Source organism: Vanessa atalanta, chromosome Z (genome assembly GCF_905147765.1).
Source record: "Vanessa atalanta chromosome Z, ilVanAtal1.2, whole genome shotgun sequence".
Lineage (NCBI taxonomy): Eukaryota > Metazoa > Arthropoda > Insecta > Lepidoptera > Nymphalidae > Vanessa > Vanessa atalanta.
This window is the reverse complement of record NC_061902.1, coordinates 790145-814853: the sequence shown is the minus strand read 5'-3', so window position 1 is coordinate 814853 and position 24709 is coordinate 790145. Positions and strand designations below refer to the sequence as shown.

At 34.4% G+C, this 24709-nt stretch overlaps 1 protein-coding gene across 1 annotated transcript in view; it reads right to left on the bottom strand.

Annotated features, from left to right (window-relative positions):
* Positions 1-22951, bottom strand: part of LOC125076019 (bestrophin-4) — a 76536-nt gene extending 53585 nt beyond the window's left edge. Inside the window, exon 1 of the mRNA XM_047687946.1 lies at positions 22532-22951. Coding sequence (XP_047543902.1) covers positions 22532-22602 — 71 coding nt within the window. The 5' untranslated portion in view covers positions 22603-22951. The remainder of the gene's footprint in view (positions 1-22531) is intronic.
* Positions 22952-24709: the final 1758 nt, after the last annotated feature.

Sequence of the window (24709 nt, the reverse complement as noted above, 5' to 3'; positions counted from 1 at the left end):
AACGTAAGAAATATTAATCATTCTTAAAATCACCAATGCCCCACCAACTTTTGGAACTAAAATGTGTGCCTGTGTTTACATTGGCTTACTCACCCTTATAAATATATAAAAAACATGTGTTGAGAATCAGTGGTTCCCAGTTACGTATCCAGTCGGTCTTGCACATATTGCATGCTATTATTTTTAATACAAGGAGTATTTTATCGGTTAATACAAAAAAAAAAAAATTATGTACTGGTTAACAAAGGCCCCTTTGCCTTGCCAATAATAAAATTAATTATGAAGTGGTCGGTAGCGCAATATCTCTGTAAGCGGTGTCTCTAGAGGTAAGTTTTGCTACTAAGCCTTCTTAAAATAAGTTCTAAACAAAACTTAAGTATAAAAAAACACTGTTTATCAAAAACGAATAAATTATATCAAAAACAATTATAATTCATTTGGTACAAATGAGATGTAAAATAAGTAACATCGTAAATCCCAACAGCAGAAAAATAAGGAAACCATTTTTATAATTAATAATTAATATTGTCAGTAATATATTCTATGACGCCGTGAATCTCGAACTTCGTACGAAATAGTTCATTCTAATTAAATCAGTTATTGACATTTTATCTTTGACTAACTGTACTGACCAGTCATGACCCGATACGTATAACATGTCAGTCATAACCGAAGGTTATGGATTTAAATCCCGGCAAGCACGACTGAATTTCCATGTGCTTAATTAATCTCGTGGTCCGTAAATTGAAACACTATGAGCAAAAATGTAAGTCGTATTAAATTCTACCAATTCTCTATCCACCAACTAACATTATAACAGTAACCTTTCTCAGAGAGTTTTAGCCCAGCAGTGGAACATTTACCGGTAATTATTTATCCAGTAAGTGTAGAGAAATCATTTCGAATATTATATTATAAAATGAAATCCTCTTAATCCCCACTAATGTTATGTTGCGAAAGTGTGTTTGTTGGCCGAGAATTACTAATTCGACCTTGCTATTTTTTATTTCGAGTCGGTGTCAGCCAAAGCAAAGCAAGGCGAATCGGCTTAGATTTGAACTTCGAATCGTAAAGTGATAACTGTAATGTCAACTTTTAAATGTGAATTTTGAGTGTACCTGCTGATAAATTTATGAAGTTTCATTTATAGTCACCAACAAAATTACATGAACACGGAAATCACATCATACGGATAAAATGTCAAATATAACAAAAACCCGTAAAAGAGTAACGACCTTTTAATATCAAAATCAATATATTTATTCAATAAAGAAGATTACACTTTATAATTGTCAAAAATAATTACTTGTTCGGTAAGTAACACGCTCAGAATAGAACCAGTTATATACAATTTTATAAATGTATCGTGATTACAATTTAAATGTAAAACAAAAAATTACAAGTAACGCAAAAGTTTAACCGGAAATACAAGGTTACTCTGAAATGAATATTTTGAACGACAATACAGGTTAATTAACACGGTAATCGTAACGTACGCACGTGACCAATGTACCGTTACCGCTTAGCGAGCCTTTATAGAACTCGTATATGTACATTAATAATTGTTCATACTCCATTAACGAAACTAAAGCAATATGTTAAATTGTAATATCTATCAATCGTAACACAAAAACATTATTAATAAAGAGGTTATTTTTTATGTCTTAGGTTGGCGGACGAGCATATTGGCCACGAGACAATGACACTGTAAGAAATATTAACCATTCCCTACATCGCCAATGCGCCACCAACCTTGGGAACTAAGATGTTATGCCCCTTCTGCCTGTAGTTACACTGGCTCAATCACCTTTCAAACCGGAACACAACAATACTGAATACTGTTGTTTGGCGGTAGAATTTTTGATGAATGGGTGCTACCCACCCAGACGGGCTTGCACAAAGCCCTACCACCATGTAAAATGTTTCTTAACAAATCAGCAAAGCTATCTTGTGAGAAACCAAGGCTTATGATGGTCCTTTAAAGAATACAATTATTATACTGACAGTGTACCATTTGTTGAACAGCAAATAAAAATTAAATAATTTTGTATTAAATTATGACAGTTGATAGCAACGAAACTTTTTAAACATTTTCGTACCAAAACAAAAAGTATAATACTAGGTGTCACGTAGCCACGTTGGAAATCAAATAAAAAAGGGGAAGGATCAAAGGAATTCAAAATTTAAATATCTAAAACCGTATTGGAACGATTCCGCATCGATTGGACATATTCCATAACGATGGGTTCAGTAGTTTCTACGTAATTGACACACAAAGAAAAAAAAATATATTAAAACCTTCTTCAGAACGTGCTACAACTTCCGGTATAAATTTCATGTTTATTGGTTTGGTTTTTTTCAGTTAAGCGACGTTAAGTAACAATGTTATAATTATTATATATATATTGTAGTCTCTTTTTTATTTTTAAGTACTTAAGTTACTCGAACTAATTTTAAGTTCGGTTCTAATTTAACCATATTTAAAAATATATATACTAAAACCCCACGCTCTAACCCTCTCTTCCGTCTGATTGGCCATTAGCTGCAGCGAAAGTTCGCGAACTTCGATTGTTTTGTAGCTAAAAAAATATAAATGAAAAATAACCGAGCATGATACGGACAGCGGCGACTGACTGTGTGAATTCCGAATGTTGCCGCAAGAATCGTTCGAGAGGCAGCCAACGCGACGGACAAACCAATATAATTATTATGAATAAGTACGGCGCATACCGCGATGTCGATGTCTGCTTACAACAGAAACATAAAAAGTAAGCAATGTCCACATCACATCGTTGTACTCTATAATTTCAATACAATACAGATTCCTTTTTTTCATTATTTCTATTTCCTCTATACTCTTCTGAGTTCGATTCACGTTCAAGAGCAGTAACTCTCGTTGATATATGTATTTAGCTCTCTGGCTGTACAGGTTGTAAAGACGTTCGGAACTACCCGTATGCCCGTGGCTTGCAAGCCGGCCCGCCCGTCAGCCGTCGGTCGCCTTGCTCGTTCCCGTGGCCAGACCGATAGACTGCGAGTACGCGATCTATTTCTATGTAGATTCTATCTACAACTAAGGCATTGCAGGTATTGCATTTCAACGATTTTTTCCTGTTGCCAATACTTCACAAGTATTTACAGTAAGTATTCCGTTGAGAATATTTACAAAGCGCAACTTGTGGCTGCGTTTTTTTCGACTCTCTAAACAACGGAGCTATACCGAGTAATTTAAGAAACATACTTGTTTGAAGTGACCTTGACTTGCGATAGGAGATACGAAAACCTTGTTTTCGAATAAACCGAAAGGGATTTACAAAAAACTGCTAAAGTCAGTAATATTATGAATTATGCAGTTTCTATCTCAATAATCTGTAACATTGTGCGTATTGTTAAATAATACACAAACCTTTAAGGGTACTTCGTGATTATGTTTTCTTTGTCAACTCTATGGATTTTTAATGTATTTTAACGATACTTTATTGTATCTTTATATTTTTTGTTTGAATTGTATTTACTCCTGCGAAGTAGATTTTCTAAAAGATTAGAAAATCTGCTCTATTTGATTTAATTCTGGATCCGAACGTCCTTGTGAAGCTTGAGTTTCCTTCGATATTGAACTAACTGTTGACATTTATTTTGTTATTAGAATGAGACGTATATTTTACATTTTCTTGAGAGTATTTTCTTATTATTGTAGCTCGTTTGAATATTTTATAAACAAGATAAAGGATAAATATAAAAAACAAGCCATTTTTTTTTAAATGTCACTATTATGCTGTAATTGTTTTATTTAGAACAATATAATTTATTCGAAGTTAAGAAGTAACTCGAGACCGTAGAAGTATGTATCTAACATTGTTTTAATTTAACGATCTACATCTAACCTAATTAAAAAGGCGACAAAGAAAAGTTAATTAACAACTTCTATATATGCCACTATTTTCGAGTCCCAGTCACAAGGCCTTCTCTCCTTTTGGGGGTTCTTTATAGCTTAATCTAGCTGCTCCAATGACGGTGTGTGGATGAACATGTGTAATATATTCGTCCAAATAAATATAACCGAATGAAAAAAATTACCGTTGAATCCATAAACTACATATACGCTTTAAAAATATATAAATGCAATTAAATCGAGAACCGAATATATTTTTGTGTTCGTGTCGTTAGCGTTAGAGTGTCGGTATCGATAGAATCGTGTTATTGATATTCCAATCGCGCAGAAATTCACGCGCGAAAAAAGCAACGTAAGTAAATAAAAATCTAGACTCTAATGACTTTTTATTTTTCATTTGTTTATTGATTAATTTATTTTATTATTATTTATATTCTACAAGAAGGGTGATGCAATCTCAGGATAGTTAAGTCAAAACACTAAAACAATTGTAAAACTTCTATTAAAATTAATGTTTCGTGCTTAACATAAAATTTAAGTAAATAACATAAATTTTATTACTTAGCTTGTATATCATCAGTGTATTCATATTTAATATACAAATATACTGTGTTAAAGAGGTGACGTCGTTTAATCATCATGGCGTTCAATCTTCTACGACTTATTTCAACGATATTTTAAGATTAAACTTTTAATTTAATTTAATTCTTAAATTTTTATAAAAGATCAACATCATGTCATCGTAGTATCAAATGTTGTCTAACCATTTGTTTTAGTGTAAAATTCAAAATATCAAGCTCAACGCCCTCCGGGCTCTCCTCCCACATAGTAAAAAATGTAATCCTAATCTTATTGTAAATCTCTTTCAATTTATCGGAGAGTTCGGGGCTCTGTTAAATTAGTCGATGCATTTTATTCCACTTTATACGCTTGTATCAAAGGTTTTCAAATGCAAAGAGATAACTAATTGATCAACATTGAATTATTACAATAGATTGCAAAATAAAAACAAAGACAATGCTTTGAATTTAATATTACTACGAAACATAGATTACTTTAAAGAAATACGTTTATTGATTTAAGCGTTCACATTAAACTTAAAGCCTAAAGTAAAAAGTAAACAAATACGTAAACGTTTTCAACTAACGTAAAATTAAATTTTAACCAATCAATTAATGTTTTGACAGTAAATTTAGTTATAACATGACGCATAACCAATTAGATCGTGTTCAGCCCGGTTGAGCACGTTCTAAAAACTTGCCCTGCTGCGCTTTTGTGTAGCTTGTAAAGTTGCTTATTGTTATGCTATCATGAATCTGACCAATAAAAGTTATCGCGGTTTTTCTGACAAGATATTTTGAATAGATGACCGAGTCAAGAAGGCGGTTTACTGTTAATGTGAAAGATTAAAAGAAGCGCCTCTATTTACGCATTCTGTGATATCCCGAGTTAGCTGGGCACGTTTTGAATTGTTGACGTTGCCCAAATTGGGTCAGGTTTGCATCTCAAAAGCCGCCACTGAAAACCGATACCGTGGTGTGATCATAAATGTAGTGTTAGTTAGTCCCCTTCATGATTCATCCGTAAAAATTGTTTGCTAGTTTCTATTGAGTTTTAAAATTTTGCAATATTTCATAATATATTACCATATATATATATGTCGGAGACTGGAAAGCGGAACGTCAAATCTTAATTGATTTGGGCGTATTCGGATGCGATGGTGGACAACACTGAAGTAGTTGACAGCTGACGGTTGCTAAGGGTTGTTTATATAGAAAAAGGGGATATAGTTCATCAACGTCCGACTTCGCCGCGTTTCGAAAAGTATACAATGGAAGAAGATCGCCCACATTCTCCAACGTTCCCTTCGTTATCAGAAGTGGGATGTAACCGAGAAGAAAATCGACATGAAGCACGTGGTGCCGAAAATACAAAATGGCACCTACTTATGGAGCAGCAAAACCGCAACTTTATGGCGTTGATCGAGGCAATGAAAACACCGTCTACTAGCAAGGATATCCAGCTACCGAAGTTCAACCCAGATCAAGACAACGTGGATGCTCGCGCATGGATTACAACCGCGGACATGTGCATCACGGATCAAGACTTACAAGGCGCTTCACTCATGATGGCTTTGAGTCGTGCGCTTAAAGGACAAGCTTCGGCCTGGCTATCGCAAGTGTCATTTCATGGAATGACCTGGACCAACTTTAAGGATTTATTTACTGCCAGGTATGAGAGTGCCGAAACTTCTGCTGCGTTTTTGATTAATTTAAACAGTGGTAGACCAAAAGAGAACGAATGTTTAGCCTCATACGCGGCAAAATTGATGTCATCTATTATGTCGAAGTGGAAAAATCTCTCAGTTGAACAAATTGCAGTGTCCACTATCCTAGCGCATATTTCTCAATTTGAACCTCGGGTTCAGCGACTCTCCTTCACGGAAAATATTACCACCAGAAACCGCCTGCAACAAGAACTTAAAGCTACTTCATTTTTGAAACGGAAATCATCCTACGCACATGATCACAGTCAGGATCCGAAAAGATCTCGTTTTCCTTCTGATACCGCTGCTGCAAAGTGTTACATTTGTGGCAAACCGGGTCACAAAGCAGTACAATGTCGTTCAAGAAGCGAAGCAAGGAGTCAAGACGTGAAACCAAAGCCACCAGTTGCTGATGCCATGCCAAGGAAGACTTCTTCTGCTGCTTCTGTTACCTGTTTCAACTGCCATGCCACAGGTCACTATGCGAAAAACTGTTCACGGAGGGGCAATAAAGAGGACAGCACTAGCAGTGTGGCCGGGCCTTCGCAAGAGAAGCGAGTCAACGTCTGCGTCGTCAACTCGCCTGAGGGGCTGCTTCGAAATGCTGGTGAGCAGTTTAAGTTTACTTACGATTCTGGTGCTGAGTGCTCGCTAATGAAAGAGTCTATAGCTTGTAAATTTAATGGAAAACATTTTAATAATGTTGTTGTGATGTCTGGTATAGGCAGAAACAATATTAGTAGTACGTTACAAATTGTATCGCAGATTGAAATCAATGATATCCCGGTAGAGGTTGTTTTTCATGTCTTACCTGATCACCATTTACATTATGACATCATGATTGGACGTGAAGTACTAACGTTAGGTATAGCCGTACATATGACATGTGACAAACTGACTTTTTATCGCCCCAACATTGTTAACGTTTGTAAATCTAAATCCAATATTGATTTAAATTCCCTTGACACTGACGTACCCGCAGAATTTAGAAGTGAATTGATAGAGCTCTTGAAATCTTTTGAAAGTTTTTTTACTACCGGAGTACCAACTACGCGTGCTGACACTGAACCAATGACTATACGCCTGAAAGACCCTAATAAGACTGTGTACCGACGACCTTACAGGCTGAGCCCAATAGAGCGAAGTGTTGTGCGTGATAAAATAAATGAGCTGCTTGAAGCAAATATTATACGACCCAGCTCGTCACCATTCGCCAGTCCTATTCTGCTGGTAAAGAAGAAGGACGGGAGCGACCGAATGTGTGTCGACTATCGCGAGCTCAATGATAATACAGTACCGGATAGGTTTCCTCTTCCCCTCATCTCCGATCAGATTGCTAGATTACATGGTGCACAATTCTTTTCTATTTTAGATATGGCATCAGGCTTTAATCAAATTCCGATGCATCCAGACTCTATTGAGTGCACATCATTCATAACACCTGATGGCCAATACGAATATTTGGCCATGCCGTTTGGCTTGCGAAATGCGCCCTCGGTCTTTCAACGTGCTGTCATAAAAGCTTTAGGTAGTCTGACAAGTACATATGTAGTCGTCTATATAGATGACGTCCTAATCATTGCGAACCATCCAAAAGAGGCACTTGAACGATTAAAGGTAGTTCTTCAGGTTCTCACCGACAAAGGTTTTTCACTTAATGCTAAAAAGTGTTCCTTTTTGAAGCAAAGAGTGGAATATCTTGGGTTTGAAGTATTTCAGGGTCAAATTAGGCCTAACCCTAAGAAAATCGAAGCCCTAACCGCTCTACCGCCTCCAGAAACTGTCACTCAGTTACGCCAATTTATTGGCTTGGCCTCGTATTTCAGGCAATTTGTGCCTAAATTTTCACAAGTGATGGCACCTTTATATTCTCTAACTGCTGGAAACGGCAAACTTGATTGGCAGCCCGAACATGGGGCCATTAGACGTCAAATAGTGTCAGTTCTGACAAACGAACCTGTTTTATCCATTTTTGACCCTGATCGTGAAACAGAACTTCACACTGATGCCAGTGCAATCGGCTACGGTGGTGTATTAATTCAAAAGGACGAAGGTGTACCACACGTAGTAGCTTATTATAGTCGTCGCACCACTTCCGCAGAGTCAAAGTACCACTCTTACGAGTTGGAAACTCTTGCGGTCGTGAATGCAGTGAAACATTTTAGGCATTTTCTACACGGTCGTAAGTTCGTCGTCGTTACAGACTGCAGTTCCTTGAAATCCGCCCGTAAGAAACTCGATCTTACCCCGAGAGTCCATAGGTGGTGGGCATTCCTTCAGAGTTTTGATTTTGACGTAGTTTATAGAGAAGGAAAGCGTATGGCTCACGCTGACTTTTTCTCACGTAACCCTCTATCCCCGAATCCTAAGAAAACTTTTGACGCGGTAGAACCTAAGCAGGTACATTCTACCGAGATTACCAAAAACTGGCTTCTTGCTGAACAACAGCGTGACAGCGATATTATGAAGTTGATTGGTGATCTTACTGATGGTAATCTTAATGAGGATGTTGCTAAAACCTATGAAATGCGTTCTGGTACACTGTATCGCAAAATACAGCGTAACGGAAAATCTCGTTGTTTACCTGTAGTTCCTAGATCACTGCGTTGGTCTATTGTTCATAGTGTGCATGAAGGGCTGGTACATTTGGGCTGGGAAAAGACGCTTGAAAAGATGTATGATTTTTATTGGTTTGAAAATATGTCCAAATTCGTAAGAAAATTCGTGGAAAATTGCGTAACTTGTAAGGTTTCTAAATCAAACTCGGGTAAAGTTCAAGCGGAATTACACCCGATACCCAAGGTAGCAGTTCCTTGGCACACAGTGCATATAGATGCCACTGGCAAGCTTAGTGGTGTGAAAGATGCAAAGGAGTATGTATTCGTCTTAATAGACGCATTTACAAAGTACGTCCTATTGTACCACACTCGTAAAATAGATACCGCCAGTAGCATTAAAGCAGTAAAAGACAGTGTTGCTTTATTCGGTGCTCCAACACGAATTATAGCAGACCAGGGTCGTTGCTTTGCAAACCAAGACTTTCGTGAATACTGTAATTCAGTTAATATTAAGTTGCATTTGATCGCAACCGGTAGCTCACGAGCCAACGGTCAAGTTGAGCGAGTTATGTCGACTCTTAAAAATATGCTCACTGCAGTCGAAAGTTCAAAAGGCTCTTGGCAGGATGCTCTCCCCGATGTGCAATTAGCTCTAAATTGCTCGATGAATCGTGTAACCAAATCAAGTCCGTTAGAGTTACTGATAGGTAAGGTTAGCAGACCTCTGGAGGTAATGTTAGCTGAGGATGTAGAGCAGAAGCTTGACTTCGAGGAGTTGAGATTGAACGCGGTGACTAACATTGATAAAAATTCTAACTATGACAAGACTCGATTCGATAGAACGAAGGCTAAAATTGTTCCTTTTTCTTTGGGTGATTATGTTCTACTAAAGAATGAAGAGCGAAATCAAACAAAGCTCGATCCCAAATTTAGGGGACCTTTTAAAGTAATCGAAGTATTGGAAAACAATAGGTACATTTTAAAGGCTATAGATTCAAAACGTACCTATAGGTACGCCCATGATCGTTTAAGAAAAATGCCTGACAATGATAATATTTCTGATTCTAGTGATGTAGAAGATGTCGAGTCCAATGACTGAATGATGAGTTAAATTAAGTGGTGCTTTCTTTTTGGTTAGTGAACAGTAATTTACTGAGTTGGTAATGGAATATATCGCTCCTTTTTTTTTTTGGTGATGTGTTTGTTATATTGGTTGTTGAAGGCAGTATGTAAGAGTCATTCGAGGGAGATGACACGGTTAACGTCACTCGATGGAGGTGGCATGGTTATCGTCACTCGATGGAGGTGGCATGGTTATCGTCACTCGATGGAGGTGGCATGGTTATCGTCACTCGATGGAGGTGGCAAGGTTATCGTCACTCGATAGAGGTGGCATGAGTTGCTATTGCTCGATATAGGTGATAGCAACGACACTTTTTGATATTTGTGATATTATTTTATTTTCTACTATGATACTGTTCACTAATGAGCGAGTTGCCTTCATTATATTATGTAATGTAATTTATGATGTAATTGAAATAAACTTGATGTTACCGCTAGTATTGTGGTTTATTACGTAACAAACCCTATTATTTGACTAAATGATGATCAGAATGGGCCGAGCTTAAGATATTGCAGAATGTTTTCCCTTTTGCAGCACCATCACACAGGGACGTGTGACGCGTCATGATGGCCGTGTCGGAGACTGGAAAGCGGAACGTCAAATCTTAATTGATTTGGGCGTATTCGGATGCGATGGTGGACAACACTGAAGTAGTTGACAGCTGACGGTTGCTAAGGGTTGTTTATATAGAAAAAGGGGATATAGTTCATCAACGTCCGACTTCGCCGCGTTTCGAAAAGTATACAATGGAAGAAGATCGCCCACATTCTCCAACGTTCCCTTCGTTATATATATAAAATATGTGCTTGGTTTCGATTTTTTCTTAATTTTATATATTTGCTCCGATTTCGTTTAAACACAAACTGTATGTTTAGTCCTCCACCCAACTGCGACTCATAAATTAAATGCTTAATACTACAACAAATTTGGTACATTCCTTGTTTCTAGTTCTAATCACTTTAATTATTTTTTTATATTAGTAGGCGAGCGGTCATACGGGCCACCTGTAGGTGGTCTCTATCTGGGCGGTGGTGTCCACCTTCAGGTTGCCTTTAACCGGAACAAAACAACACTGAGTATTGCTGTTTAGCGGTAGAATATCTGACGAGCGGTGGGTACCCACCCAGCAGACTTGCACAACGTAAAATTTATCACCGAGTTTAATACAGTAAAACACAATACATATATTTTAGTACATTTAAGATACCGGACCTATGGCTATGTACCTAGATGATAATTTATGTGCCTAATAAGTCTCAAAATAATGACGTATGCGCGAAATAAATATTACGAAATGACATATAAACGATTTATGAGTATGTTGGTCTATCGTCAACAATGTGTAAAGAATATGTGATATTGTAATTATCGATGACATTCGTAAAGTGTGCCCAGTGTATATAGAAATAAAAATTGCATCTTATTCAAGTTATCCGATATCTTAGAAACGATATTACGGATAAAAGGTTTATAAATACGTATTCAATTAAAATAAGAAATTTAATTCACGTTCCTTATTTAATTTATTGAGTCGTAATATCACGCTTGGATTAAATATAAGAAACGACGTACATTATTAAAGCGCCGACAGCAAGATCACCATTCGAATCGGAGCTCAAATATACTAAAATGATAATAAAAAATAGGTGCAGTGATTTAAACTCTGCTTAGTAACCTTATGCGCTCATAAGTCGCTCGTGTTGATTCAAAATTAACTGAGCTGTTGTTATTTATTAGCTGAATTTATGGTTTCTGTGTATGCAATACAATTACTTAATAATTATAGTTGTTTTTAATTGAGCTTTACTCAAAATTTTAACTAATTTCTCAAGCTTGGGTTGAATTTTTCATTTATTCCTAATAAATTAGTACCATAATCCGGGACGAATTCTGTAGCCAATTTTGGTTTAATAAAGGTAAAGAAGAAAGTCGGTGCACGTTAATTAAATTCGAAACAATAAAAGTCAATTAAATAGTTTCATACAAGTTCATTAGTCTTCCGGTCTATGAAGCATCCATTGCTTTGAATATTGCGTTTCCAGTAAATTGATCGCGTTTACGTTGTGCAAATTAAAATATTGTTTTCTGTTATTGTGAAATCGAAGGTGGATATTTTTTTATATAACATACTATGTTTTATGTAACTATATTTCGTGTACATATGTTTCGTGTTGTGTTGCATGTAATATGATATTTTAGTAACGATTTCATTTACCCAATTTTAGTTATCATAACATCGGCCGGCGTGGGACGCACAAAAAATTGAAAATTGATCATTTAAATAGGTATATTTTTCTTGTTAGTATCTAAAAAATCAATTACGATATAGTTACTATATACTATACTAGCATAAAAGCTGTTTTACATAAAAACCTTTTTTCATTTAAACTTTGACGGCGATGTTAAAGGCAAAGCCATAGAAAAATGGTCCGTTCCTGGCTTTATAGGGAGGCGGATTTTTAGTCTACACTGCAGGTCGTGCCTGTACTGAAATCAGCACACAAACATTTGAATCCTATGGGGTTATGATAATAGCATATATAGTCAAATGGCATACATCACGCGTGCCTTGATGTGATCGTTCCTGTAAGCGCCTACTTACTAGCCCATACAGCGGACGCCGCGTCTGGATGTGTGTAGACGCGCACGGGCGAAGGTCATAATTCACTAATTTACAAGACGCGGTCGCCGTGCCGTGACTGAAGCTCGTGAAAAGGCACTAAGGATTATTACAAGCTGGACCTTTTATTTTATTATTTATTAATCTGATCTTAGTCAACAGAGGAAATGCTTCTTATACGGAAGAATTTATTTAAGAAGTATGTTTTGTAAGTTATGTTAATAATTTTGAATATTTGTTTTATTTTTCGAAATACTTTGGATATTGCAAACAATTCAACCAAATATCAATTAATATAGCCTTAGTTACGAAGATATTTTGTTAGGTTAAAACTGAAATAAATTATGCCCAAATGGCTCAATAATAACAATAACAATAACTCAATTGATTCAAAAATCATTATAGACTCCGTATAATTCTTAAAAACCTCGAACGACCGTTGCGAGGTGAGTGGGTTGTTAATAAAAAAAATCTAAGTAATTTCCTTGTAATGATATATTTTTCAAGTGTAGAAATTGATCGCGTCGTGATGTAGCTTGTTAAAATAAAAATGAAATAAAAAAACAGCTAAAAATATTTTCGATTTACCAGGAAACCTAGTAAGTAAATTGAAAAAATAAATAAAACACATGACAAAATATTAACCGACGCCAAATATACCGATATAAATAACTAATAAATTTCGGACACACCCGGACATAGGAACTCGTTTTTCTGATTTGTAAAACTTGATTCTAAAACGGCCTTTTAAACGGCCAAGAATTTTGTATGACCATAAAACAGTAAGGTTACATTCACGTGTTGTAAACACTCGTGTTTTTATTTACAACATTGTATCGATATAAAGAGAATATTTTAACTATGAAATAACATTTCTGTGTTAATGAATTAAAACAGTGGCTGATCCGAGGACTAAGGGCTTAAGAGCACCCTTAAAAGCATCTGAGTTCTTCCGTGACAAATCTTAAAGTGAACTTGAAGATTATTATTGTAATGAAACTTTAGCAAGCATTACGCTAACTAAAGCAAAAAAGATAAGTGTTTTTTGTGTTAAGTCAAGTTTGGTAAACCCAACGACAATCCTTTTTTTTGTCGCTTTAAAAACGCATTACGCGTGAAATGGGGGAGTATGTGGGACTCGCCTGTGCCCAGGACGAATAGTTCGCGCGAATATCCACTAAAACCAAAGACAATCCTGGATCAACCACCACTAAATTAATATTAGAAATATACAGGATATTTAAAAAGCAAATTGTTGGAATAAGATCAGACACGACGTCGATTCTAATGCGAATATAACAACACCTTATTCATTAAACCCATTCTAGCATGTTTTATTTATTAAACTTCCAAGAAATAAGCTACAAGTGATGTGGATTGGGATACGTCGAGTAGGTAAATGTACACGTGTTTTGACGCTACAACAAAACTATATTGGAGGGTAAATGTAAAATCGCGAGGACGGAATATAATCGTATTAGAGGTCATATTTAGGAGATAATGCATTTTGGATTTATTCCATAAATTAACGCTAAAACAAAGTGGGTATATAGTATAACATGTGGCAGATTTTCTTTCGACATATACAGGTTTTTTCGCGATGTTTTCCAGGAGTTAATAAATTATAAGTAACATAATTAAGCTCTATTTTAGAACATTAAGTGTGTGTCGCTTATTTGAATATAAACTCGCCGTCTTTGGTAAATATCCTCGTCTTCTGACTATTGGGCCATTGGCTGTTAGTAATCAATAGTGTAAATACAAACCGTTACCACGTCCGTTAGCAATTTACAAGTATCAATAAGAAGTCAGCTGTAAAAATTTTGTTTTTCATTTATCGACATTAGATTCATTATACACTCGCAGCGTCGATGTCCCTACATCGACGTTATAAATAAAAGTCGTCAGATCCAGTTATGACCCGTTTCTTTGTAAACACAACATCGAAACCGTTTGAACGAATTAAAATATCAAAATTTGCTTAATTAAGATTAAGCAGTAGAGAAGTGTGTAATAATTGAACTTGAGAATTTTGTATATAATAATATATTTATTTAATTTTTATTGTTATGAAAATAAACTCTTTCCCAAACATGTACCTCATGTTATGGAATCTTGGTTTACAACAAACACATGTGTCGTGCCTTCTTCTTTGTAAAATCTATACAAGCAGCTTCAATGTAAAAAGGTGATTTAAATATTCCCACAAAAGCCTACTTGAACAAAGATTTTTTTTTCTCTTAATTCGATGTTATAATTATTTCATGATTTAAAATCTGAAGCGAAACAGCACGTCATGAATTGCGTCGCTGGAAATATCGCCGTTGCAATCTACGTCCAGTAGCTTTGTCCGAACAAGACAACGTTATACGACACCCAATTATTATACAACTTCACAGGGTCAGTCTAGTCGGCGGCATTTCAATTAGCAAACAGATTAAATTACATACTAATATTATTAAATTTTATTTGCTTTTCTGTTAAAAACACTCGAAGGACTGGCCGGATTCTATCCAAACTTTGTATAAAATGTCTTCTTTACTGACAGTCCTTCTCAACGGAGACTGGCCAACTGCGAAGAACGCGCCAATCTGATAGGTCTGATGAATTCAAGCATAGGGCCAACGGGTTTACTTGCTTTTAGGACCACAGAATTGTAAACTCTGCCGACTTTCAAACAAAATTCAGTTTTAGCTTAAAATTTCTTGACTCTATAACACTATTACCGAAATTTACGTTCCGTTCGATCGTTAGAAGCACTTAAAACAATTATTAAGCATAAATCCTTCAAAAACGGACTAGTTTCGAATAATTCTGACTAATTTTTAGAATTTAATCTTACTTCGTTGGAATCGGTGATAATGTCACTGTAAACACGAGAAGTAAGGATAAACTTATTATGCCAAGTTTCCGGCTTCGCAATTCGATAAAGCCTTCCTTGGGCGGTGTGTTCGTTTCTATAATAAAATTCCGCATATATTTTTAACTTAGCCAAGGAATCAATTTAATTATTTATTTTCAACACTAGTTAATAAAGCAAACTCAAGCGCTAAAAGGCGTGGTTGGTGGTTGAATTTGTTGATAATCAAGCAAATACATTTAATCGCCACAAATAAACATCAATTAATTTCTTGTCTTTTGTTTTTCTTGACAATTCTTCTATATGGAATCTAAATTTAATGCAATACTGTTAATTGAAGATTCAAGTGCCTGAAGGCTAATATACCATGAATAAAGTGTAATTAAGAAAATAAAAATATTAATATGATATTTGATTTTAAATAAATTATAATTACGCCGCTACATTAAATACATATAATGATTTATTTTTAAGGATCTATAGTACTTTTCTCTGTAAGGGTCTCGAACTATATCATTCTTAGATTTATTAAATTTATCGTTAAAGTGTTCATGAGAATAAATTCGCTTCATATATATCCTTTTTTGAAATACTTCTTTGAAAACGATCATTTTTAGTTAAGGTTTCACCTTTAGCACTGGCTCTCTTGTTGGTGGATAATAATATGACGACGGGCTACTTTTTGCTTATATAAGCTGGAGGCTTTAAGGACGTGGTGCGTGAAACTATGAGAAACGCTTGACAAGTCTTCAAATTTCATAACCCTAAGCAAATATCAGAAGAGAATAATCTAGAGCTCTTGGAAGCGTATGACTTTGAATATTGAGCTTCACGAAGTCCATCCGCATTAGAACAACTTAAAAAGGACATACAGATGTTAAGTCAGCCATGATCAAATAAAATACTTCTACCTGAATCATTTTTAATCTCAAAAATCACTGGTAAAATAATTGCAATAATTAACAAACGCAATTTAATGTAATCAATTTATTGCCTACTTTTAAAATAAAGTTAGCACACACTATATGAAGAAAAACAATAACGATGAACGATTGAAGGCTGCTAGGGACATTAACAAACAGTAATTGCCCATTCTCTATCCGATTTTGGCACATTGTAATGGACTAATAAACAAATTAATATTTATAACCACCTTACGCTAGATGTTTGGAATTCAGTAAATGGTGTTCAGGAAAAACCGATTTAGGAAAGTACACATGACATTACTTTAAAATTTAACTATACAATAATTTTTATGACATAAATTTGAACTATGTGATAGAGCTCAAAGACTTTGGGCGAATTATATACAATAATATAAGTAATATTTTAGCTAAAATCAATGAAACTAAATTCACATTTATTCTAACTCTATTTGACGACCTCCGTGGTCGAGTAGTGTGTACACCGGTTTTCATGGGTAGACCACTCCGAGGTCCCGGGTTCGATTCCCGGCAGAGTCGATGTAAAAAAGTTCATTAGTTTTCTACGTTGTCTTGGGTCTGAGTGTTTGTGGTACCGTCGTTACTTCTGATTTCCATAACACAAGTGCTTTAGCTACTTACATTGGGATCAGAGTAATGTATGTGATGTTGTCCAATATTTATTTATTTAATATTTAAACTCTCATCATACAAGTATAAGTATAAAATACAGATAAAAAAATCTATAGAAAATTTATAATTTAATTTCAAAAAGATGTTCTCATTTTTAAATGAAGTACAATAAACATTTTATTATTTCTTTATTACAAAGTTAGGAAGGCTGCTTAGCGAATGGTAACTAGTCACCCCCTCCCAGAGACACGGACATGAAGGTACAGAAAACTTTTTGCTTGGTGGTAGGGCATTATGCAAGCCCGTCTAGATAGATACCGCCCACTTTACGTTGTACCGCTAAACAGCAATACTTAGTTTTGTTGTGTTTCAATTTGAAGGGTGAGTGAGCCAGTTTAACTACAGAAACAAGAGGTGTAATAATTAATTATGGGAAGTGGTGACCACCATCAGGTAGTCCGTCTACCGATAGGAAATATAAAGTATATAGGCTGTTTAAAAACTGGCTTTCACAATGTTAAAGGCAAACCTATCGGGGATGCACGAAGCCCGAACCGGTAAGTATAAAAATTATTTAAATCTAGAATTAGTATCAATAAGAATACTTAAATACATAATATATCAAAATTAGCAAATAAAAACTACTGTTTTAACGTTATATATAAGACAAGGTAATCGTATTATTTTAAAATTTTGGAAAGAACTCCTGCAGGAAAAGTCAAGGGCATGAGATAAGATGTATTATTAACGGTTGACTAGGTATTCGGCGAAATCTTGTATTGTATTTAAAATATAGAAACGTGACAATATTTAAAAAAAAACTATCTCAAGATGAAAAGAAAAGGTGACGATTATTGTTATTCTTTTTATTTTCAGAGGAGCGTTTGACTTGTTTCACTTGTTCTCCTTGCCTGCAGTCAAGATTTTTTTAAACTATTGACTTTTTTTATTGACAACTCTATTATCAAAGTATAAATAAATAGTGTTATAATATTAGTTAGTATTTCGTCGTCGAATTTAATCAAAAAGTCATCAGTTTAATTACGAATACAAAATGAGTTTCGTGTAAAATTAATTAACAGATTTGATTAAATTTATTGAATATATTGTATTGTAGAATGTAGATTAAAGCTCTCGTGAAAAATAATAATTCGGTAATGATTTTGTTTAGCGACGTGGTTGGTATTTTCGTTTGTTTCAATCTATGAAATTGGAACAGTTTGGTAATTTATTCGTATTAAGGTGTTTAACCAATACCGTAGAAACAATATAAATGATAATACAGTTAATCAATATAATTTTCCTCGATTGTATTTACAAAGTAAACATGTAACTATTGGATACAAACAACGAAAGCGTGTGGGCAAAAATCAACAATTTCTGTCGAAATAAATTTTAAAATATCAAATAACTTTCATTTCACTCCTTTTGTAACTAATACTTTAAAAAAAAAGCTGTCATGGGACTCCATAATATAATATAGTATTAAATGACAGATACAATGAAATATATTTACAACATTGGAGGATAACTTAATAAAAAGAAAATTTAAAAATCCCGTGTGAAGTAAAACAATAACAAAAAAAAGTTTCAATAATATTGTATAAAATCGTATATAAGAGAAAGATAACGATAGAAAGATAGCGGAAGGTCGCCTGGAGGGGGGAGGGGGTTATAAAGTTTTTTCCTTACGTAACGATATCTAATAGTTCACTTTACTGTAAGCCGCGTAGAAATTAATTCCAAAAATTAAAAAAAATATTCACGTATTGATATGTAATTAAATTTACAACCTTCTATTTGAGGAACTTATTTGAAGTCGAACCTTAAACTTGATAGTTTAATTCATTGAATTATAAATATTTAAATTGTACCTTATATGTGTTAATCAGGTACGAGTTTCTAAACATCCGTAAGACGTCGGTGTGTCTCGACTGAATTTAGCTTTATTAGACGTTCAACGAATCACTTTTAAGTAAGTAACGTTGTTGTATTGAATTTAAATGTTTTAAACATAAAATAATCACTTCTAAGTTGTGATACTGAGTGCATCTCAGGGTAAGTTACATCCGTTGACTAGTTATTCAAAAACGGAACAGCAATGCAATTAATGAAGTTTAATTACAGGCACGACGAACTTAACAATTTAGATACCATTACGTGTAAAGCTGTTTGTTTCCACTGACAATAGCGATTCGCTAATTGAAATAGACAAAAAATACAAAAGGATGTGTACTTTCTACAATAACAACAATAACGTTCGATCCTATGGTCACTGTTTTTGATATAGTATCATTCAGTTTCTTGGTTACGTTAATAATGTGTATCTGTTCGTTAAAACACAAAACATTCTTACGTACCTAATTACTTTTAATAAGAGCAAGCATAAGCTAGGTATGTTCGTTATCCGACTATAGTGTTAAAAAATCTTTTGTGAATAGATGTATACGCTTTTACAACAGGATCCTATAAAATGTACAGACATTTTACAATTGTTAAATTCAGTTAGCATTGTAAGTAACTTTTGATTGTTAAAGGATATTATAACAATAATGACTTTATAAATGATCGCCTCAATATAAACAACAAAATATGACAACAAATAAAAATCTACTCACTTTCTTATGCTAGTTTTTCTTAGTAGTATATCCGTTATACATTAGTCAAAGTCAAAGTCAAAAATCTTTATTCAATATAGAAGTGTTTGCACTTGCTTATTGATTGTCAAAAATCTACCACCGGTTCGGAATTTAGCACCTCGGACCTGAGAAGAATCGGCGAAAGAAACTCAGCGGGATATTAACATTTAATAACCAAGTAAAACGACTTTAAGTAACGTATATCGCTGCACATATTAAAGCTGGTATTTTCAAAAACAGCTTGTTGTTTAGGTATAGTTTTGGAGCTTAAATAATTCCAAAACATTTTAGCCACAACTCCTAGTTACTCTTAAAGTATATTTATAGTAACTTTATGAATATTACTATTTTGTTTTACTATATTATTTTTAGTGACACTTAGTTACATATTCAGTTTAAGTTTAGCATTTAATTCAGTTTATATTTTTAAAGTTAAAATTAAAACATTTATTTATACTTAATACTAAACGAGAAGATAAGCCTATTACAGCAGTTTCTGACTGCGCCAGCCAATGCATCCTTCCTGGGGCAACGTAATTCGATTAAATTCTATAATATCATTTCGATGTCTTTTTTTGTTTGACACTTTTTAAACATTATATTTTAAATCTTTTTAATCAGTCATTGAATGACGCAAATATGCTATATGATACATATAATTCTAGACAATTCATGAAGGCGCACCCCTATAATAGATAGGTTTTTAATTTTAATACTTATCGTTGAAATTGTTCAACGAATAACTTTGAGAAAATCATTCTTCAAGAATTAAGTATTTTGTGCCTACTTGATTAAACAAATCAAGTACAAGAACAATACAAGTATGTTTTAATAATATTATGTATAAATCATCAGCATATTTTAATTTATTTTTTTATAAAATTAATTAAAGGATTCTTAATAGAACAAGAGAAACTTACCACTTGCTGTCTTTATTTATTTAATTAAGTATATTAGTACCAAAAACAGTTTAACAAAAGGTGGACTTGGCGCTATCTAGGCAGTCTGCCAGTCAACCTTTATGCTACGCTGATATTAATGATGGCGTCATTTTATACAGATAATTTATAATAGGTCAATATTACTTTTTCGCTTGTTTTATTTCTTATGCTTATTGTTTACTCAATACATACAAATGGAAAATCGTCCTTCATTGTACTCTTTGAATAGACTTTCCACAACCTGAATACAGATGGTACATCGTTAACGTAAAAATTTGTCAATTTAGCCTTGATTGGACCTTGCCAATCATGTGGTACGACGATTTAGTGTTTTTAAACGCTGTGATCACCATTCGTGCCAAAGCCAGCTACTCTGTCAACTGTTATAGTTTTTATATTACTAAGACATTTTTTGTGCGTGTTAAATTTTAAATAGAAAGTTTTATAGGAGTTTACGACTTTTGACTTTCTCTTATCTTGTAATCATTTAAATAAAATTATTGATACCAATTTTTTTCTGATGAATTAATAGGTAATAAGGCTAGTACCGAACGCATTTATATCACTGACAAATTATAATCACTTTAGAGCGCCGGTAATCACGTGACGCTACACTAACATAAATGGTTTTTAATTCATTTAAATTAAAATAAATTCAAAACTAGGCTAACTTTTAGACATAAAAGCGAAAAACAGGTTTCTGATGACTACATGGATTTATAAGACGATATAAAATTAAAATATTAATATCAAACTGTTTGTATAGAGTCAAAGTCCGTGAGAGTCAAGAAAACTTAACACAATACGCAGTAGTTTTCGGCTTTTGATATTTTTAAATATTTAACTCAATTACAGAAAAAGAAAGAGGTTCCCAATTCCGTTATATTTTATTTATTTTTTTACCCCAGAACACCGTCATATATACTTCCCGTTTGGTCCCGTTTAAAGAAGAAAAATTTTAAGCAATTTCTTTTTTTTCTATAATTTTATTTCATTTAGATTACTTGGATGTTTGTTCATTTTGAATAACTTGAACGATTATATTATGGTTGGAGTTATTCGTAAGTTTTACTTAAAAAGTTACGTTACTTCGAGCGAAGATGTGCTAATCTAATGGCTCTGATATAATTTTATTACTTATGATTATTGGTTTCTTGATTCTGAATAATTATTCTCTTAGAAACTAGCCCAAAGCATTATTTATCGAGTAAGTGAGACGCTTAATAAGGAGGCATTACATTTATTATTATTATTGAGACTGCTTTTGTTTAGTATGTAGTGTAGGTTACGGCGTACATTTGGTGACTTTTTGCATTTACCGTTCGGTTATTCGTTTGCAAAATAAGCAAAACAAATACGTACAACTAGGCTAGCGGTATTTGCTCATCTACATACCTAACAGCTGGAAGTCTAATTTATCAACATGTTCACATAAATTCAATAACAAACTTAATATATTAATTCCTTATTGATGATTCGATAACTATCGAATAACTCGTCAAAGCTAGATTGCATATTTTGCTAATCGGCCAGCTGTTCGTTCGTTCGATTCGAGTAGGTATTAATCATTCGGCGTATGCGTCACAGGCCACAGCCAACTTTCGCCACATTTCGTTGTCATGGCCATGCGAGCTACCAGACATTGAATCGATACCTCCGCTCTGGACGAATCACATTCATCACCTCGACGACGACGCCTCCAAGGCCGCGATCAGTCATTCTGCACTCTCCTAACTAATAACAAAGTATCGATATTTGATTACGACTCAATGTAAACATCGCGCAGAACTCGGAATACAGTGGTGTTTTATAAGCTAAACAAAACTCGCACGTCACAATGGAAGGCGGACTATTGTGATTCGAATGTGCGTGGACCGATCGAGTGTATGCGCCCGCGACTCGCAGGCTGCGAATCGCTTCGAGATTGTGTTTGCGGGCTCGAGCGTTTAGAACAGCTGTTTGAGATACGACTAGCCCGCGAGTCGGGCCGCGACCGTGGCGCAGGGTCGCCCTCTGGTCAGCCTCCGCGGGTGCACTTCGCTCGGCCTGCACTTCTCTACCGCTCTGACTACTTACTTGCAAAGGATCCGCCAGAAACAACCGAAACTGCTACCGTTTGGAACTTCACCGGCGTACGATATAGTCATGTCGAGTACAAATCGACAACTATAAAATTAATATTTATTTATACACACACACGTTTTGTAGGCGCGAGCTCGAAACGAAACACACGCGGAAAATTAAATACGTTTTAGAAAGTAATAAAAAGTTTCTCGAGATCTAGTAACTAGGAAAGGCGAAGGGAAATTATTGTATGAAAAATACACTGCAAATCAGTTACATTCTGATGATGTGTTATGCACTCTGCCCTCCCCGACTTGTTGTGAGACATATAGAAAAGGCGCGCGAGAGCACCGTCCGCGAAGTCGCGACAACTGTGACTGACGAGCGATACCTCGCCAGTCGCCCGGTATGTTGCTCAAGTTACTCGCTCACTGCTTACTGATGCGTGTTAACATTGCGCGGACGCACAATGCAGGTTCTATTCTGACAAGCTTGAACGAAATTAAGCCGTTTGCCGATAGATGGCGCTTATCGCAACAAAGCTTTTATTTTCGTAGATTATACATTTAAACAACGTTACAACTTCATTATATTGTTTTCATTTGTATGTTTTTAATTAATTTAATGTAGATATTTTATTAAACAAAGGGAAAAGTGATAAGAAAGACCTGCAAACCTGAATTTTCCAGTACCTAAGAGAAGAACAAAGTATGAAAAATTTAAGTGACTAATTAATTATTGAAGAAGCAGGTATAGGGTATATAAATTCCTAGATTAGGTTTTAACGAACTAAAAATAACTATCTAGAAAGTTCACAAATATAAAAAAGGATAAATAAATAAATAAATAAATCGGTAAAAAATATTTGATTGTTATAGATATTTATAAAGACCTATTGATATGTGGCCAATTATGGTTGTCACTTCTCATTAACTTGCTCGTAAAATAAAAAATAAACTTTATTGTTATGAAATGAATCACATAATGGAAACAATTGTTTTTGTTTATATTTCTAAAGAATAAATTTATATATAAAATACATCATATATTCTTAAAAAGCCTTAAATAACTAATGAGTACCTTTATGATCGTTATGTTCTCAGTTAACGGACGTTTTAATTATTAATAAGGAAAGCCAAATGGTCGCCTGATAATAAGTCGACACTAAAACAATATAAACCATCAGCACCCACATAGTAACATGATGACATCTCACCGGATCGCTTGCGAACAGTTTAAAAAAATGACACCCTAATGTTTGAACAGAGTGTATTACGCTTTAAGGGATTTGTCAGATATCGGGAACACCCTCGACCCAGCCTTGACATGGCTCTAAGGACCCCGAAGCTGCAACTTGGAAAATCTCCATTTGCTCTCGCGTTTTCCAAATAATGTGCCTTTCTGTGTACTTCTTCGAATGTCACGTGTTATGTTAAAAGTGTCAGAATCATAGGGACCGCATTTTAATAATTGTCTAATTAGTATCAGTGGAAACTTAACTGATGTACTTATTATTACATATTATTAAACCATAAGTGTCATCTCATCGTTTGATTCATTAAAATAAAATAAAATAAATAAACTGATGTCATTGCATTGCTTGATTAAAAGGTTTTACTTTTTTCATAGAAATATGAATTACGGCATATTAATTCAGAAACTTGACATAACGCTACTGATATTGAAACATTATATTCTGCAAAAAGAGTTATCCGGTCTATTTATCGTGGGCTTCGTGGTAAGGGATAGATTGTGACAGGCGTCTGATATTCCAAAGGCAACCGTATCATTTATTTATTTTTTTGTTGACTAGCGCCACGAAGTAAGTAAGAAAATGTATATTATAATTACTATATTACTGTATTATCACAGATAATTATCATTTTGTATATCCGCAAAAATGTATTTCATTCTAAAACTACATTGATAAATAAGCCACATTGATAAAGTCTATATGGGTGATAAAAAAAAAAAAAAAATATTTAACATATACCTAGTTTCATATATGGTTAATTTTATGAATGGATAGGGAAACTAATGACTTTCTTGCCGGTCGTTCTCGCAAGAATCTAAATTTAAAAACGTTGGTAACTTTACATTTCGTCGAATCCTGTTACATACTGCTAATAATCCTGTATGAAATTATGCTAATAAAACTGTATTAAAAAATGTAAGTAAATTAAAAATAGA